General features: G+C 42.9%; 1 protein-coding gene across 6 annotated transcripts in view; it reads right to left on the bottom strand.

Annotated features, from left to right (window-relative positions):
- LOC143296869 (tubulin polyglutamylase ttll6-like) overlaps positions 1-19533 on the bottom strand; it is an 82265-nt gene that overhangs the window by 16547 nt on the left and 46185 nt on the right. The window contains exons 15-17 of one of the 6 annotated variants that reach the window (XM_076608835.1): positions 18098-18127; positions 11297-11710; positions 457-570 (exon numbers count right to left, since the gene is read on the bottom strand). The exons of 1 other annotated variant lie outside the window; for it this stretch is intronic. In XM_076608835.1, the coding sequence (XP_076464950.1) occupies positions 457-570; positions 11297-11710; positions 18098-18127 (558 nt within the window). The remainder of the gene's footprint in view (positions 1-456; positions 571-11296; positions 11711-18097; positions 18128-19533) is intronic. 4 more of the 6 variants (XM_076608836.1, XM_076608837.1, XM_076608840.1 and 1 more) reach the window with 4 other exon arrangements.

Below are 19533 nucleotides of genomic sequence, written 5' to 3'. Positions count from 1 at the left end.
TTGTTAAAAAAGGAAAAAAAAAAAAAGCAGGGGTGTGGCATGGCACAGCACAGTGTAGCGTGGCGTAGCGTGGTGTGTGGTGGGGTGGGGTGAGGCTGGTGGGTTTGATTAATCTAACACAAGCAAAAAGGCTTTCAATCACTGTCCACACAGCAGACAAAAAGCAGGATGAGCGGTGCGTAAGACAGGCAGACAGGTGTGGTGCTGGGTGGGGGTGGGTGAGCATCAGTCAGTCAGTCAGTCAGCCAGGCAGGCAGGCAGGCAGGCAGGCAGCTGGGTGAGCATGTGGGCGTGCGGGTGTGTTGAACTAGTGAAGGCAGTGCCGCAGCAGTGGTGAAAAGGCAAGGCAGGGTGATTGTTGGATGGATGGATGGAGTCGACGTCGTCGTCGACCCCCCCACCCTGCCACCCTCCCTTCCGGAGGGAAGCCACCAACCAACGTCCTGGAGAACTCACCTGGTAGGCCGGGATGGTGCGTTCGTTCAGGTTCCCCAGGCTCTTGGACTTGATGGGCCAGCGTTGGGACCCCAAAGGGGGGTGGGCCAACGATGCTGCCCCTGCTCCTGCCGGCTGGTCACAGGCAGAGACACACACACTCTGAGACTCAGGAGCAGGGGGTGGGGGGGAGGAGGTGGAGGGGGGAGGAGGGAGTGAGGAGAAGGGGAGGGAGGAGGAGGGCAGGCGGAAGGAGGCGGAGAGGGACTGGGCGCACAGCGGGAAGTGGCGCAGCAGCCCCGAGGAGGGCGGGGCCGTCACCGTGAAACGGGAGGAGCAGCAAGAGGAGAAAGAATAGGAGGAGGAGGAATGGGAGCGCCTGGGGAAGAAGAGGGAGTAGCGTGACTGGGGGGAGTGGCCCAGCTTGGGGCTGGAGGTGGTGGGGGCGGGAGGGGGAGGATGGTGAGAGGAGGAGGAGGAGGAGGACCAGAGCCTGAGGCAGGGGGCGGAGGAGCCGAGAAAGCAGCACCACCATGACCCCCACCCACCACCCTCAACGACGAGGCCAACATGGTGCCCAACCTCTCCTCGCTCCCGCTCCTCCTCCCATCTCCCTCCTTCCCCCCACCACCTCCACCACCACCACCACCACTCTCCACAGGGGGATGGGGCTGCGGGGCCTGGCTGCCTGTCAGACAACAAGGACATGGTGCTGGGCGACAGAGGAGGGGGGTTGGAGAAGCAGGACTTGGTGGTGAGGCACAGCACGGGGTGGGACTGAGTGGGGGACTTAAGGGAATCACTGGGGGCAGCCGCAGCGGTACAAAGGGCGCGGCGACCCATCAGACAAGCATCAGCACACTGAGAGCCGTGCGCAGGCTGCTGGTGGTGGTAGCACTTGTGCACAGACAACGGGGGCTGGTGGTTGTTATTATAAATATCAGAGAGCGGGTTAGCGGCATTGTTATTAGGATGACAGTGGCAGCAGCAGCAGTAGTGCGCGTGCGGGTTAGGGTTAGGGTTAGGGTGAGGGTGAGGGAGAGAGTGCGGGGGCAGTGAGTCAGGGGGCAGTGATGTTGCTGGCGGCGGGAGGCCATCAGGGCCCGTGTGGCGCTTGAAGCCCTGCAACCCAGCAAGACAGCAAGGCGGTGCAATGCCAGTAGGTGTGGCCACTGGTGGTGCGGGTGCAGAAACAGCCTGGTGCGTGGTGTGGTGGTGGGTTAGTTTTCTGCAGTGTGTGTCACTGTCCAGTCATGCCCCACACACGGCAGGTTACTCCCCCGCACTCCCCCCAAAATCTTTATTCCAACAGCCTTAGATTACAGTTCCCATCACCCCCATCCCTTATCCCAGCCATCTGATTCCTCTTCTTTACTCTCCTTTCGACAAAACACTTTTCATAGACTAAGGCCTCCTCTTTCTTCTACCCTCTCTGTCCTTTCACAAGACGCACAAAGACATATATACATCATGTATAGACTTTTTTTTTTTTTTTTTTCCCAAAATATGTCTTTGAAAGTCAGTTGTATTTTCCAATTTTCAGACATGAAGAGTTTCTGAGATGAACTAGTACAACTTGCAACTGGGATTTTATCAGTATACGGGTTCATCATTCAGAAGAATGATCAGTAAAATTAAAAATACAGATTTGCTACATCTTGTCAGATAACAGAAGAAAAACAACATTCTGTTCACATCTGCCTGGTTTTTATGAAACTTGAGCCAAAAACTTGATTCAAAGTAATCAGTCATACATTAAAAAACTACATAATGGACCGGTGGTGCTTGTTTTTAAACTACCCATGCTTATTTTTTTTATGCAATTTGTCAGATTGCAACTGAACGTTTGTAAGTTGCTCAGAAAAATGTAAGCGTGCTTTGATATTTTACACCTGTAAGCAGGCAAGGTTGTTTCAACAGTTAGCTTCCTTGGTTTCCGTTTCATTTCTTACACGTACACCTTGATCTGTAACTTGGCCTGTGGGTATGATTGTTTCAACAGTATTTTACACCTGTGTGCAGGCAAGGTCGTTTTGAACGGTATGGTTTCCTTGGTTTCCATTTCATTTCTTCTGCATACACCACGGAGAGAAATAAATCTTTTTCTTGTTCTTTTTCAGTGCCTCCTCCCCCCCCCCCCCCTTCAGGATACAAGAGTCAACTTTTATGCCCTGGCCAGAGTAATCCAGATGACTGGGACTTCTGTTAGAGAGAGGATTACAGGTACACAGTGACATTCCCTCCTGCTCCCCGCCCCTCCTACCTCCTCCTCCCTCAGCCTCCCACCACACACATCCACAGTTTGTCGGACTGAAAAGCATCATAGCAGCACCCCAGACCACTGAAGCAAGTACAACTCTAAAGTATATTTGTCATACATCAAGTCAGCTTACAAAGAAAAAGAAAAAAAAAAAAAAGAGGTGCAAATGAAGAACCATAACCCATCTGCAGAAAACAAAAAGCAACTTAAGCTTGTTGATAAAACAGCTCAGTCCATAAGAAGAAGAAGAAGAAGAAAAAAAGGGATCAAGAATATGAGGACTGGGGCTTGGGAACACAGATGGAACTTTGTGGAATGATAGAATGACACACATTCATTTACACATGGGAATTACACATATATTAAAAAAAAACCTACACATGTGCAGGCATGCATGCACACACATACACACACACACACACACACACTCACCACATGCAGTGGGGTGTGGGTGGAGGGTTGGGGGTTGGGGGGGCAGAGTGGGGCAGATAGAAACAGAGACACACACACACACAGAGGAGACCGATAAAATCAGAGATAAAGAAAGAGCAAGCTTCACAAGATTCACAACTGTTTACGTTTGGGCCTCCAGCCTGTTAACATCAGTGCACATTAACAAAGTGGCTTGCAAAAAAACCAAACAAAACCACAACAACAGAGAATTATACACTGACAGTGATAATTCCTTTCTATGTTTCACTGAATAGAAAGTATACATTGCTATGTCTGTTGCAATGTGTGTGTGTGTGTGTGTGTGTGTGTGTGTGTGTGTGTGTGTGTGTGTGCATGTGCGGGAGAGAGAGTGAGAGAGGGAGAGAGAGAGAGAGACAGACAGACAGACAGAGATGTGTAACACAATGTATATTTGCAACAATACTGATTCCTCCATACACACCATACAAAGAGTATATTTAAAACTGTAAATTTAAGCCAAAAAAATTTCAACAACAACAACAACAAAAGTTGTTAATCCATAGAAAAGCTCTATTCAAAGATATTAGTACCTGTAGACCAATTCAAACAAAATCAAACAAACAAAAAAGCAACTAAAGACCAAAAACTAAAGTATATGTACAAAAAAGTCAATCAGATTTTACAAGGCAAATACAATAAAAGAAAAAAAAATTTAACTAAAAAGAAAGAAAAAGGACCCGTTTTCTACAGCAATCACACCCACACCCACACACACTGTTCATAATGCAAAATACTTTTTTTTTAAGAACCCACCCACATTAACACATGAAAGCAAGAAAAAAAAATGCAATCATCAGATTTAACAGAAAAATAGCCACCACCACCTCATGTATCAGTATGGAGCATCTCATTAAACCCATGACAGCTGAACAATTTAAAAAACAACAACAAAAAAATCACCCCAAAACAAAAAAACCAACAACAAACACCAACAAGAACAACAGCAACAACAACAAAAACAACAACAACAACAAAAACAAAACAAAAAAACAAACAACCCCCCCCCCCACACACACAAAAAAACAAACAAATCCACAACCTCAGATCCTCTTCCCACTGATTTTTTTTGGTGACAAAAAAAGAAAAAAGGAACAAAGTTGAAATGTAATGTAAAAACTAATCTTACCTTAAACTTGCTACTTCTCATCGTTCTCTTTTTCTTTGTAATCTAATACACAAAAATTATATAAATGATTTTTTTCCATAAAAAGGGGGAGAAGGGAGGTGAAGGATGTAGTGGATGCTGAAAGGAGGGAGAGAAAAAAAACAACTCAAGAAGTCAGATTCGCTTCATCAGAATCACTGCACTCGGCTCTTTCAAGTCTGGCCTTTTAACCTACCCCTCTCCCAAATTTTGTTGTATCTGATCTTTTTTTTTTTTTTTTTTTTTTTTAAAGGAGATGTGGCACAGCGTCTATGGATCAGTCTGCATACCTTTACGCCTCCCTGAAAACTGAAACGTCAGCCCTTCACCCCAGAAAGGATGACCACAAGGTCTAGCTCCAGGACTAAGCTACTGCTGTTGTCATTGAGGGGCTCAGATAACATTGAGTCCTGTACACGCTGAACCAGAGCAGGCACTACTGTTGAGCGAACACGGACACCGCCACTGAAGTGAACAGCAGCAGTGCAGGGTCCTCACAGGCTGAGGGCTCTCAAGGCAGCCTTCAGTTTTTTGATGTAATGTACAAACAATGGAAAACAAAACAAAACATGGAAACCACCTGTTTCACTTCAAAATACAGCTGTCAGTCAGAATTCATTAAAAGCCATACCCACAAAAGCACTGTGCATCCCATTAGTGCAGCTGCACTGCAGTTTCTGTGGGCCAGCCACACAACAGCTTACTGCACAGTCAAAGCTGCACCGCATACTCTAAACACACGCACGATGTCATCAAAAACACACCCAATCCCCTCCGAAAACACCCACAAACAACGTAAAGGCTGAAGCCAACAAGCTAAAAGCACTGAGTGAGAACAGAACCGATTGAGAAAGTTTAATCAAACCTGCCCCCTGCAGTGTGCAAATGGCCAGACTCTGTCCAAGGGAAGCAACTGGGTGTTAGGGATAAATCGGTACTCCAGGTACCAAGCATGAATAACCCTCCACAGAGAAAATAACCTTCCACGGGGAATCAATCCAATGATAATCAATCACTCACTCACAGGGTTATCAATAACAGCCAGTATGACTGCCTCCTTCAGCTGGCGTGTCTGATCCTTCAGACAGAAACATGTCAGTTTTTTCAGGGAGGAAAATCAATCTGATTACAAAACAACAACAACACAGCTTTCACCCCCAAAAATACTGCAGAAATGTGGGAAAAATCTCTTCAAAGTCAATTCCACCCTCCATCTCTCCTGGTTTTCCCCAAATTCACCATACAACCCACCCCCCACCCCATCCCCCCCCCTCTCCCACACATACACACCCGTTCCTTTCTCCTACCTTTCTATTCATTCTTTTTCTTTTTTCCTTTCTTCTACTTATTTATCTTTTTAACTCGTTCAACCCTGTGCCTGCCTGAGAGGCGTGCACCGCTGATCGCCATTCTTCGCCTGACAGGCGGGCAAAGAAACCCCGTTTATTTAAACCAGTTCATCAGCTCATTACTATGCATGAATCTGCTGGGTAAGGGACGTAACTCCAACTTAACTTCCTTCCTCACTGACACGCAAAGTTACACCAAAAAAAAATCGAACAATTAGTGTGCTTTTTATCTGGTTTTCTGCATCGATATGGTAAAATGTCAAGGGCTTACTGCGCAGTTTAGAGCTCAATGAAATCATGATGGACTCTTGCAGCGAATTCAACCCAGATAATGACGATCTGTCTTATAATTCTTTCTATAATTCATGGGAAAATGAAGGAGATAAAATTAGCAACCAGTATAGACACAGTGATGGACATTTCAGTCAAGAAGATAGCCCACAACCTACAACATCGACAGAAGCTGACATTTTCCTATTTCTGTTTTTGATGCTAAGTTACAAGTATACTATTAAATCCTTTGTCTTGAAACTTCAGCAATTTGGTGTCACGATTACATTTCAGTCATAACGTGAAGTTTGGTAGCTACTGGTTGAGCGGCTGCTATAAAGTTGTGCCTGAAGTGAAGCACCCCTTCCCGTTGATGCAGCTGTGCCAAAACATGCCAGGCTGGGAAGGCTGCACAGGCAGAAGACCTTAAAGGACTGAAAGGGTTAATGATGACATTCAAATGTCAAAATCCACCCTTCAACTAAATGTCTGCAATCACCAGTGTTTATGACAGGGTAGTTCACAACATTCCTCCTCCTCCTCCACCTCCTTCTTCCTCCGCTTCATGATCATATTTCTGTTACACAGTCAATGGTCTCAGGGAGGAAGTGAGGGTGTTCTATCAAGAAATGAACAACAAATATAAAAACAAAACAACAACATGTCATCAGTGGGGTCAACAACAAAATACTGGCTTAAAAAAAGAAGAAGAAGAAGAAGAAGACGCTGACTAAACAGCACAAGATAAACCCCAAAACATATGTATATACACTAACAAATCCACACAACTAGCTGATCATACTGTTCCATTTCACACTGTTTGGATATCAGCCACTTTGTGACCCGAGCACACAAAACCACCCAAAACTGCAGTATAACCGGCAGGCAATCCTCAGTTATGAATAATAAAACATGCTTCAAAACTCTGATCACAGTGGATGAACGTGGTTTGAACAATGCCAATCACTGCTCTTTCCAATCACACACATACAAACAACTGAAACCATCAAAGGGACAAATATCACCCAATATCCAATACGGCAAAAAACAAAAACAAAACAAAACAATAAAAATAATCACATGCATGCTAACTTCAAACATTACTGACTGAAGCCATGTATTTGCATGCCAGCTTCAAACATCATTGACTAAAGCCCATATATTCATGTTTCATCCAATATCCAGAAGGGGGAAAAACAACATACACATGCCAACTTCAGACATTAACTAACTAAAGCCATGTATTCACTTGTCCCAACAGGAAAAAATCAACCATAGGTGGAGTGGAAAAGGCATCCAATAAGTCCTCTTTCCAACTTGAAAACAGCTATTTTCCACAAACGGCAGCAGCAGACATTATTTCTTATTTTTGTATCCTAAATTTCAGGGACCCGTTTTAAATGCAATTTTCATGGGGTGTTGAGGCAACATTACCATCAGTATATGCATGTTACGACCCGTTTTCTGCGATTTTCAACTGTGTTTTGAGGGTTATTGTGCTAAAATGTTGATACAGATTCTGTCTCCACACAAATGTGCAGCCATCCTGCCAGGTCCAAAAAGTCAACGGCGATGATGCTTACATCACTCTGTGCCAATAAGAGAGCCCCTCCTTTCCCTCTGTAGGCACCTCAACCACACAAAGGTAAACATAAGTCTTGATATCTTGAGTCAATAAGTGTTGGTCCTTGTCAATAATATAGCTCATCTCAGGTCATTTTTTTCCAGCCAACTCTCTTGACCAGAAGGATGGATTACAGGCCAGGCTACATGTCATCGTTCACATGTCTGCGTTGTTCAATGCATAAACATTTTCGCTTACTGTAAAAGGGTCCCAGAATTCAGAATGCTAAAACAGGAAAATCACCGGCAGTGGCATGATATGCAGCAGTAGGCAGTACATATTCTAATCCCACCTCTCACTGAGAAACTAAATCCAAAGCTTCCCACATCCATTCTGGCTTCTTGGACTCAGGCAGAAAGAAGAAGTGTAATCTATTTAACCCCCTGGCTGCTGAACCCCGGTGAAATGAGATCAGTGTGGCAGGAGTCTGAAAAGCATTTACAACATACTTCTTTTTGTGTACGTTTCAATGGTGTCATTGATCTTGCTGAACCAAACTTCTGCAGTCCCAAGAGGAAGAAGTCCAAGGAATAAAGAATGGTCACTGACACCCTAACCTGTGTAAGCTCTGTCTTTCTCTCAGTAAGGTGATAGCCCTTCACTGAAGAAGATATTCGTCAGCAGCTACAGCAGTCAAAGGGTTATAAAGCAACCCCTCTAAATGATCTGGCACCAAGGAATTAAAAAAAAGAGAAAAAAAAGAGAAGAACTTTATTCACAACACCATCCATCACTATTTTCATTTGTCATTAAACAAAAAAATCATTTTTATTGTTTATCATTGTTGCCAATTGCCAAACCCAGCTAACAGTGCCACATCAGGACTGAAAACAATGTAAATATTGGTCCTGTGTAACCTGAAAATACAACAACAAGAACCACAACAAAAACCACCGGGAAAAGAAAACCAGCCACAAGTACAGTCCCATTCATGCCCATGAACCATGAGCAAGCCTCTGATGTGGACCACTTCATCAACTGTTTTATCGAAGGACAAACAAAAATTCTAACTGAACACGAACATGATCATAAAACAACAGTTTCTAAAGATTTTCTTTGTATTCAACTAAATCATCAGCAAACATGTTTGTATATATAAAAACGCCTCCTGTTTCAATGGAGACTGATGCCCCATAGCCTGTTCTAGTAATAAAAGTGGATGATATCTGTAAATATTCTGTGCACAACAACAATATAACTAAAATTAGAATGCCATAACTAACTTCTCAAATACAAAGCTATTCACAGGTGTTTGAAAGAGAGAGAGAGAGAGAGGGAGAGAGACAGACAGACAGACAGACAGACAGAGAGAGAGAGGATCAGTTTTCAGTTTTGCCACATTTGGGGCATAAACCATTAACCACAACCAAGAGCCCAATCTGCCCAGCAAAAAGTGACAGATATCAAACCATGATAATTCTGTATGCAGTTAAAAAAAAAAAAAAAAAAAATCAAGAACACACAGTCATGTACACAGTTACCAGAATACAGCACTTCATGTCAGTGTTCAGAACAAACATCTAGGAAAAACAAATCCAAAACTGTCAATTACAATCAAAAGCAATACAGGCAAATTTTGTATATAGGCAAACCATTAATGCAAAGAACCTCGCAAATATATGTCACGCATGCGAAGAAAAAATTAATTCACAATAAATAAGAAATCTATTCAAAATAACAACAACAACAATAATAATAATAATAAAGATTCACAGCAGCCAGTACAAGGAAAACTATACGCATACACTAGCAATCTGTACGTACTGCAAACAGGTCTCACTCAGAAGACAACTATCTAAATCGAAACAAGTCACGATGGCTATCTGTTTAAAACTTGACAGCAGCAAGACCACAATACACACTGAATCAAATCATCAACTTTTCCTCACAGCCAGTGCAAACAGGAGGAAACCCACACTTCAGGCAAAAAAGCTGCAATGTACTCCTTCTCTGTAGATCTTTAATTGCACAACACAGTCACCTACACAGAACTTTTGTGCCAACATGGGCAAGAAATTCAGAAACTGTAACAGCAAAGAATATCTTCTCCACACCCTCTGTTTCTCTGCCCATGGTTTCTCCAATCCTCTGTCTACATAATACTGATATGTTTTGTCATTCGTCCATTTGTTCCAGACTTATGCACACATGTGAAAGTTGGTCTGAAAGCGCTTTGTTATTCTGACACAGAAACAGACACACACCAAGGGAATAAGGAAGAAAAAAAAAACCCACCAAAAAACACATTAACTCTTAGGGGGAAGGAACACTCAACAATGCCATTATATATATACATATAAAACATTCGAAAAAAAGGTTAAAGGTTAAAGATATCATAGCTTTTTATGGCCAATCAGGACAGTGAGTTCATATATATATACATATAAAACATTCGAAAAAAAGGTTAAAGGTTAAAGATATCATAGCTTTTTATGGCCAATCAGGACAGTGAGTTCATATCAACCGTGTCCAGGGCTTGGCATTGGAATCAACTCTCTCAATCAATCAACTGGCCAAATCTTCTCCTTCTGCCATTGCAAACTTTCCACAACCAAAGTCAGGTACCCATTCACATGTGGGGCTGAGTGAGGAAAATCAAGGACACAACACCATGCCCAAAACTGGGCCCTCGAACCCTGATCGCTGGATCAGAGGTCCAACACTAAACCCACTCTGCCGCGGCGCCTCTCACAAACTGGCCAGCTAAAACCCAGATGAAAAAAACTTACAGTAAGCCTCGACCAATCTTTGGGAGGAATGTGGTGCTAGCTGTCTGGTTTTTTTTTTCTTCCTTCTTTACAACACTGTGCTAAAAACTAAGGACTACCCTGAGAGGCCTCAGGCTGTAATTTATGATGTATCTCCACAAAATGTATGCCAGAGTATATGTGTTCATGAAATGACACCTTAATTTGAATTATTGTTAAACAGCCTATCGTAATAAGATGTCCAATTACACCACGATATATACCTTTCCCCCAACTGAGTACCTAAAGTGTGGCTTATCTCGAGATAACATTTAAGCATTATAAATCTGCTGTAATTATTGCATGAGCATTGAGTGTATGTGTGGTTTATTTCCTAGTTAACTTTTAAGCATTTTATGGACTGTATCTAATGAATATGATGCTCGTGTATTGTGCTCATGTTTTAAACCACAAATCAGTTTCTCTTACTGTCGATAAGAAAAGTATTCTGTTCTGTACTGTCACGGGGGGAAAAAAATGTGGAGAAGCAAAATGCCCACTCTAATTTCACTGACACACTCACTATATCTGTCTTCAATTCTGAATATCACATCATGTTGCCTGTACTAGCCTGGCCAACTGCAGAGGATCCATTTCTGGGCTGGTAAAAGAGAGACAACCTACAACAAGAGGAGGAGTACTCACAGCCTTCCCTCCCCTTCAAACATCTCCTGCCAAACTCTGAACAAACGTAACTACAAATTCAGGCCACTCCAAAAAACAACAACAACAACAACAAACAAACAAAAAACGAAACTAGCATTAACACGAAAGCACAACCAATACATCTTTTTGTCAAAGTAGCAAAGCATGGGTGGGGGTCAAGAAACACACACACACACAAAAAGACAGTAATAACAAACTGGGCTAGATGAAACACAACAGCGGAACTAGCCGCGCAAACAGCAAAGGCAAGGCCAAAAAAAACCACAGGGGGTTACACATGCCTCCCCCCCTGCTCAAAAGGCAAAAACGGCAACCAGTCCCACTGACCTCCACCTCAAGCTCAATGTCAAGGTCACTGGCGGCACTGTGCCGCTGCTGCTGCTGGGAGCGGTGGGAGAGCTGGGCCGAGTAGGGCCCGGAGCCCGAACCCAGGGAGCCGTGAGACAGCCGAACTTGGGGGAACTGCTGCACCCTCATCATCCTCCCTCCTCCTCCTAAGTCACCCCCACCACCACCACCACCACCTCCTCCTCCCCCACCACCACCACCACTCACGCTGGTGGCGGCGTTCCAGGTGCGGTTGTTTCCGGAGAGCTGTGAGCGGGAGTGGAGGTTGGGAGGGGCGCTGTTGGCGCTGCTGCTGTTGGCGCTGGCGCCGTCGCTCTCCTGCGCCAGGGCGTGGTTGGTGCCGAAGTAACGGTCCAGCAGCTTCTTGTAGTACAGCCGGTCCTTGGGCCGCACCTGCAGGGACGGAGGAGGCAGGGAGGGAGGTGGTGGGGTGGATGGTGTGGGGGTGGGGGTGGTGGTGGTGGTGATGGGCCGGCCATGTGTATGGGTTAGGTTCAAGGTCCGATATAGCCCTTTTTTGTGTGTGCGTAAATGGGGCCATCAGGGCAAGTAAACTCATAATAATATCCACTGTGTCTGGGGTTCGGTACTGGTTAGATTAAAGGTTAAAGATCCCATATTACCCTCTTCTTCTTCTTTTTTTTTTTTTTACAGGCTATTTGGGCAAGTAAATTCATATATCCACTGTGTCTTGGGCTTGGTATTGGTTAGGTTAAGGGTCAAAGATTCCACATATTCGTATACAGCAGAATAAAAAAAAAAAAGGATAAAAGATTAAATGTCGAATTGCCTTTTTACAGGCCACTGAGAAGGGCATGTGAATTCATATTCACTGTGTGTAGGGGCTCTCCACACAGGAAAGAATGCAGGACCCAAACCTCTCCTGCCACTGTTTCAAACACCCTGACTGAAGTCAACTTGGAGCAAGTGTGTGATTAAAGACAAAGCTACAGGTCCCATAGCCTTTAACAGACAGGACACGGGGCGGTGAATTCATATCCGCTGCGTCTTGGGTTTGGCACACAGGACAGGAGGGTGGGGCCCCTGATTCTCTCCTTCCTTCAGCCATTTGTTCTTGATCTTAAAACCTTCCCCCAACTGAAGTCAGGTGCCCACTCGCACCAGAGTGGAGTCAGGAAAATCTGGCGGGAAGTGCCACCCCCTCAAAGACACGACACCATGCCAAAACGGGAGGGCCTCAAACTCTGATCACTCAGGAGAACACTGGATCAGACAGTCCAACACCTAACCTAACTGATTCTGCGTCTGCCATGGTGCCTCCTTACGCATGGACAGGTATCAAACCAGGCAAGGCCCCCATGACGAGCCGACCTCCCTTTATCCCTCCCCACCCCACCGCCACCACCACTCCTCCTCCAATTATTAGTAACAACACCCACCCACACATACCCATTCACACAAGCAATATCTCACTCCTGCCCAGAAAGAGCAGGGAAAAGGGCATGGAAATGAATAGTGGTAGCAGAGGGAGAGTCCACTATGGATAAAAAGGCTCAGAAAAGGGGATGGCCATTATGCCAATTCATTCTGAACCTAATTCTGAGGCACAAAAAAACGGAAGAAAAAAGTTTGAAATCAGCTATGCTCCGACCAATGACCTGATTAACAGTCTGACCACTGTTATGAAAAAGTCAATTGACCACTGCGATCGGTGACATGACTTAACGCTTTCAACAACTTCACCTTAAAGGGGACACGAAGTGAAATAGCTTCAAGCTCTAAAAACCTGACAATCTGGTAAATAATTACAAAACCATGAATTTAACATATCTGTGCATGAAACCAATTATACTGATTTGAACTATCAGCTTGGCGCAATATAGGGGGCCACCATAATTACTGGGCTTTGTTCTCTTAAAAAGGAAACACAAAGAGGTCAATTGTGACGTCACAACGACTGTGCTTCAAGGACTGTTCGGTTTAGAACTACTGTGGGAAACGGTACATGTTTGGTGATTCAAACTGCGGGCCCATCACATTCACTGTCTTGAAAAGCTGCAATAGTTAAATCATCTTCTCTGCAACAAGTGCTTTCTCCAGGCTTGACAGAGTTGGCAACATTCAAAACTTTGATCTGTGTTGTTGACGTTTCAGCAGCTTGTTTTTACACTTTGATCTTTATACTTGGGTTCAAAATTACATTGAACTTAATCAAAATCCATTTGAACACATTCCTTGCACAGTAGTTTGTTCTTTTCATCTGGAAAGTCCTTGCATAGTATCTTAAAAAAAAAAAAAATTCATTTCAATCTGTTTTGCAAGTCAGCCTATAGCAAAAGTGAGTCTGTACTTGTGATATCACAGAATTATGGAAAATGGCACAAAGTATTGGACGAGCCATAACTACCTAAAATCTGTTCATGTAAGCCATACAACCAAACCACTTTGTGTCCCCATTAAGAGTATTGAGCCAACAGGTTGTTTGGTTCAACTGTATGGTGTCAGCTCTGTATGGACACTGAGAGAACAATCAGCTGGACTTAGTATTTTCCCCACTACAATCACACATACATAGACACAGCAATTTCTTTTCAGAGGCAGACTTTGATGTTCAAGAAAAAAAAAACAAAAACAAACTTGTCTGTTTCTACAAAGTCAGCAGCAATTTTGACAGACAAACAACAACACACATAAAAAAAAAAATGTAATAAATAAAAATCTCATCAGAGGGGTGCCAATTTACAGCATGCATTCTAGCACTCCATGCACAGCATCAGTACCCACTTTGACCAGTATTCACATCACCACACAGGTCTGTACAACTAACTATGGACTTCTCCTATGACGGTACCCACTTTCAACACGATCCCCCCAACGTAAAAACAACCATTCACATGTCTGAAATGTTATTCACACGAACAGTACTTCAAACCATTTTAATCACTAGTATTCAAATAATCTGAAGCTCTGTTCTTTAATAGGTATATCTATGTTGTGGGGGAAAAAAAAAAGTATAATTTTAACACACAGACGTGTGACCCACTGTACACTCTTAATCAAAGTGGGATCTGATTAGGTATTCTGAAAGTAATTTTGATACTCTCTCTCGTGTGTGTGTCTGTGTGTGTGTGTGTGTGTGTGTGTGTGTGTGAATAAGACAAGATTCTGTACTCTAGTTCTGTGGTACTCAAAACTGAATCAAACAATACAAAAACCTCTCCCCCCCCCCCCAGCCCCACGCCACTTGCCATTTCCCCACCTCCCCTTCACTCACACTGAAATAAAGCTGATTTTGAACACTGATGTGAATCAGTCAAATAATCATATGATGGGCAACATTTTTTTTTTTTTTAAATAGTTAAACAAACAAATATCACTGCTCTTCTCTAACTGACCAATGAAATACTGTCCTGCATGGAAAAAAATGATGTGAAGTGACCACAAAACTCATCTCAGGCCTATCCATTACTTTTAAATCTCAGCCATCTGTATCACATGTTTTCTTGAAATTTTCTTGTTTTTAAGAGCTAAGAGAAAATAAGTTTCAACCATCCATCCACCACTTTAAGAAATGAATTTATTGTTTTCTCAGAGCCTGAAAATAACTTAATGACAAGGCAACAACACTCTAACCCACTGGAACAGTTAGCAGAAGAAACATTATGTGTGTTGATATGGTTGAGTGTGAACTCACACTATTGTGTGATTAATCTTCTTGATATTTTTGTTTACTATCCCACATCATCTTGTTTGTTTCATTTTCTACCCCCCCCCCCTCTCCTACGCATCCTCAGTTCCCCTTTGACATGTCTTTACTGACTTGAAATAAGATAACGATTTCATTGAAAGTGTGTGTGTCATAAAGAGATTTAATCTTTACTAACCTAAAAACAAATACAAAACAAAAAAAAGTTTTAGTGAAAGATGGTGCGTGCGTGTGCATGCGCATGTGCGTGGTAGGACTGTACCTCTGAAAGCATGAGTAGAGGTTGCTTTGCTGCCATTTGTTAAAATATGTAAACTCTCTGTCATTCCATCACATCTTTTTCACAAGGGTTACTCACTGGGTTGAGGAACAGAATTCATGCACGCATGTCTGTGTATGTGCGCTTCTTCATCACTAGAACTAGATTTAAACCTTGCACAGTAAGTCAGGAAAAGTAAAAAAAAAAAAAGAAAAGGACACAGCTACCACCCCAAATCCCCAAACCACCATCTATAAACCACATCCATCATCAGTATCATTCTGCTCGTCTCCACTACAGGCCACAACCTCATGACTAACCAAGCAAGCATCGTCACTGCACACGCTAGTCCTCAGCCCCTCCTCATCGCTGCTGATAAAACACACGCCGCCACTCTTTGTACACAATCAAAACAAAAAATAATGCTGAACAAACTCTTATTACAACATTCTGTTGTTGGTTGGTTTTTTTTTTTTCAAGCCAGATATACATATTTGAAATAAACAAAAATCACTTCAAGTAATGTAGACACTCAAAATCACTCCAAAATACAGCATTTGTCTTAAGCCTGTATACAACAACAACAACAACACAATAAGCCTCTCTGTTAAAGGCTCAGCATATAAAAAAAAAAAACACACAAGAAAAGTCTTTCTACAAAAAAGCATGCAAGAACAAAGTCAGTGGCAAAACATTTCCAGCAACGATACGAAAGTACCCACACATCTCGTGGGTCAAGTCACAGGGCTAGAAATTCACAGAATAAATCAAAAGTTTTTTTTTAATCTACTTATTCATTTTTTTTTTTGTCCTGGACACAAGTAGATAAAATAATCTTGTCCCCCCTAGATTTCCACTTGCCCCCTCCCAAAACAAAGAGAGGCTCGCCTGAGAGGGGAGAAACAAAGGGAGTGGATCTATCGTTTCTGCGCTGACGCGTTTCATTTAAAGAACAGGCCTTGCCTCAGACTGCTCTTTGTTGGGGTTCTGCTCTGAAAAAAAAAAAAGATAAAAAAGAAAGGATGGAGGTGTGGGGTGGTGAAGCAGAGGTGTTGAGGGGAGGAGGAGGGAGAGTGACTGGTCAGCACCGAAGCTGACTGTTCAGTAACCTTTTCACCATCAGTCAAACACACACTAGTTTGTCCAACGGAACTCACAACTTTAAAAAAAAAAAAAAAAAAAAAAAAAAAAAATTCAAGGATTAAGATTTTAGACATGGGCCTATTCTCCCAATCTGTCTGGACAAATAGAGGAAGCATTTCCACTTGTTCATCAGTTGATTTTTGTTCTCTTTTTTTCTACAGGTTATATTTGTGTTATTTATCAGCAGTTTAAAAACCGAGTCATTTCTCTATAAAGTTTTATTGTGCCATTTTTATTTGTAAGACTTTATGCATCATTTTTTTTTCTCTACAGGTTCTATGACTTAGGATTTTATACACAGGTTATAATGTACAATTACTGGTTTCTCTACAGGTTTCCATTAACATCTTTGTTATAGAAAATGTTAAATATACAAAAACATAGACAAATAAATTTATTGAAACACTAAATTCTTCAAAAGAAAAAATGTTAGATATACAAAAACACAGAAAAATAAACAGGAAAAACAACCCCACTGTGTGGAGAGTATGGCAGGGAAAGAAGAAAGGAGAGGGGTGGGGAATCCAACACAGAGAAAAAGGGGCGTGGGATGGCCGTGGAGGTGGAGGTGGAGGGGGTGGGTGGGGGTGAGAAGTCTTGTCTCAGCACAACAGCATCTTAACAAACTCCATAACAAAGTCCAGGTCTGACGAGGCAACCACACAGACTGCTTGGTACACTAAAAAAAAAAAAACTGTCTGCTTATGTGTAATGACCAGCTCTTGACAGTGTGTACAAGCACTGCACCCACCGATGACACGTCAGTGAGAACATTATGAGTAGTACAGATGTTCAAAGCCGTTCTGGAGGCTCACTCTTGCAGTACCTTCATGCTTGTACACTTCGTCAAGAAAAGTATCAGACATGTTAATCTGCCAAATACACACACACACATGAAAACTGCAGCTTAGGTTTGAATTACAAACTGTTATTTTCACTCCAGCAAGGTTAGGTTGGCATCCAAGCTGAACACTTGTGAAAACATTTCAATGCCCACGACTGGAAATTTTGTACATCAAGTGGCAAAGATTACAACTATCTAAGATATGGCAGTGTTATTGTAATACATTGTATTGTATTATATTTCTGGGTTGTTTTTTTGTTGTTGTCACAACAGACTTCTCTGTGTGAAATACAAGCTGCTCTTCCCCAGGATAACTTGTGACCACTATACAGTGCCACCCATACTATTTTTTTTCCATCTTCCTTTTTCTTCCTCTCTGCAAGCATATTTGTTTTACAAAGTGAATTTGTTGTTTTTCAGAGTGGATTTTTCCACAGAATTTTTGCCTGGGGAAATCTTTTGTTGGCGTGGGTTCTGTTATGGACACTGAACGCATCTCGGATCATCATCTCATCCAAAAGACTCGAAGCAATACCAAGGCCTTTTGGCAGGGGAGAGTTAAAATCCCTGCCCATACAAGGGCAACCATTTATTAACAGAGAAAGAGAGGGAGAGAGAGAAAGAGAGAGAGAGAGGGAGAGAGAGCGAGCGAGCAAAAAGGCTCATCTGTAAAATGGTCACAGGATTTGCAGAGAAAGGGGGTCATTTGTGTAAAATGGTCACAGGCTTCCACAAAGGCATGGTCACAGAAGCAGGCAGTGTTGCTGAATGAAATCTATAGTACAACAGAGAAAGCATTTAGAGAAGCGGGTATGGTACAAACACAACGTTACGATATACACCAGAATGACAGCAAGCACCACCAACCTTCACCGATGTGTATGACCTCTGAATATGCTGAAGTACATACAAATTGTCAGAAATAGAGTCACTGAGGGCACTGACCACTGCTATAGATACAACCTACTACTATATATTTTCAGTCATACTGACTCAGCATTTATATTCTTGCATTCAGTGCAGTTTGCAGCTCTCCTCATGGTTTCAAAGACCGAAGAACGTCCTTGTGAATGTGTTTTGTGTGCTCATGTGTGTACATGTTCATGCATGCATGATGCAAGTGTGTGTATGTGCAAGCAAGCATGCATATTCTGCAATGATCCTGGATCTAAATCACTGAGAATTGAGAAATCTGATATATAATCACTACTGAAAGTAAATCCTTGAATTATTATTGAAACTCAACCTGTACACACAGTTGGTTCTTGTCTAAAACTGCGTATCATTAGAAACAACCACAGCATTCAATGACATACAACATTTTTTCAAACTGGCTTCCTTATCCATGATGAAAACGCTTACTTTCCATACCTACCCGAAAGAAACTGCCTGCCCTCCAAAGGTATCAATTACAGAAACAATTTTTACTGATGCTTATGAATTACTTGTAACACTTCTCTAAACATTGCTCTGTTATGTATGCATTACAGCGCTCACCCACACACACAAATGCACAAAGCACTGTAACACACACACACACACACACGCTCAGCACCTTGCCAAAGAGCACTAGCTACACCAACTAGGTAAAAAACCAACAAAAAAGAAACCAACAACAGTGACCATCCTCACAGCACGTCTTTCTAGGTGTAACAGCCTAAAATTAACCCTGTCGAATTTTTACCCTGGGGTCAATCTGGGCTTGTAAAATCTGACCCTACGGGGTAAAAAACCAACAGGAGTACAAATAAGACTGCTACACCGGTCTAAATCAAGAGAATGACAGCCCAAGCCAGACCAAAGCGCTCAAACAGCAAACCATTTCTCAAAGGTGTTCCGAGCACAATAATACATGACAACCCACTGGGAAAAAGCCCCCAACCCCTTACACACACACACACACACACATGACTATCTTACCATGTCCCGGGCAACAGGAAACAATTTCTCACAGGTGTTCTGTACACAGTTACACATTACACAGCCCACAGAGAAAGTACCCCCTTGCCCGCCACCCCTAAACGCCACCCCTAAACCCCAACCAGCTGACCATGGACAGTGGCTGAGGGCTTGGGTGTAGGCAATAGCAAACTATCTCTCACAGATGTTCCGTACACATTAAATACAGAGAAAGAACCCCCCTCCCAAAACACATACACAGATCACCACCTTACCAGGGGCAGTGGCTAAGGGCTTGGGTTTGGGCAATGATAAAAAACTGTTTCTCACAGATGTTCTGTTCGCAATAATAGATAGAACTCCCCCAAACCCACCTACACACACACACACACACACAGACAACA

This window comes from Babylonia areolata, chromosome 22 (genome assembly GCF_041734735.1).
Source record: "Babylonia areolata isolate BAREFJ2019XMU chromosome 22, ASM4173473v1, whole genome shotgun sequence".
In the NCBI taxonomy this organism is placed as follows: Eukaryota; Metazoa; Mollusca; class Gastropoda; order Neogastropoda; family Buccinidae; genus Babylonia; species Babylonia areolata.
Note: the sequence above shows the minus strand (reverse complement) of the source record. Positions and strands in the feature narration are given on the sequence as shown.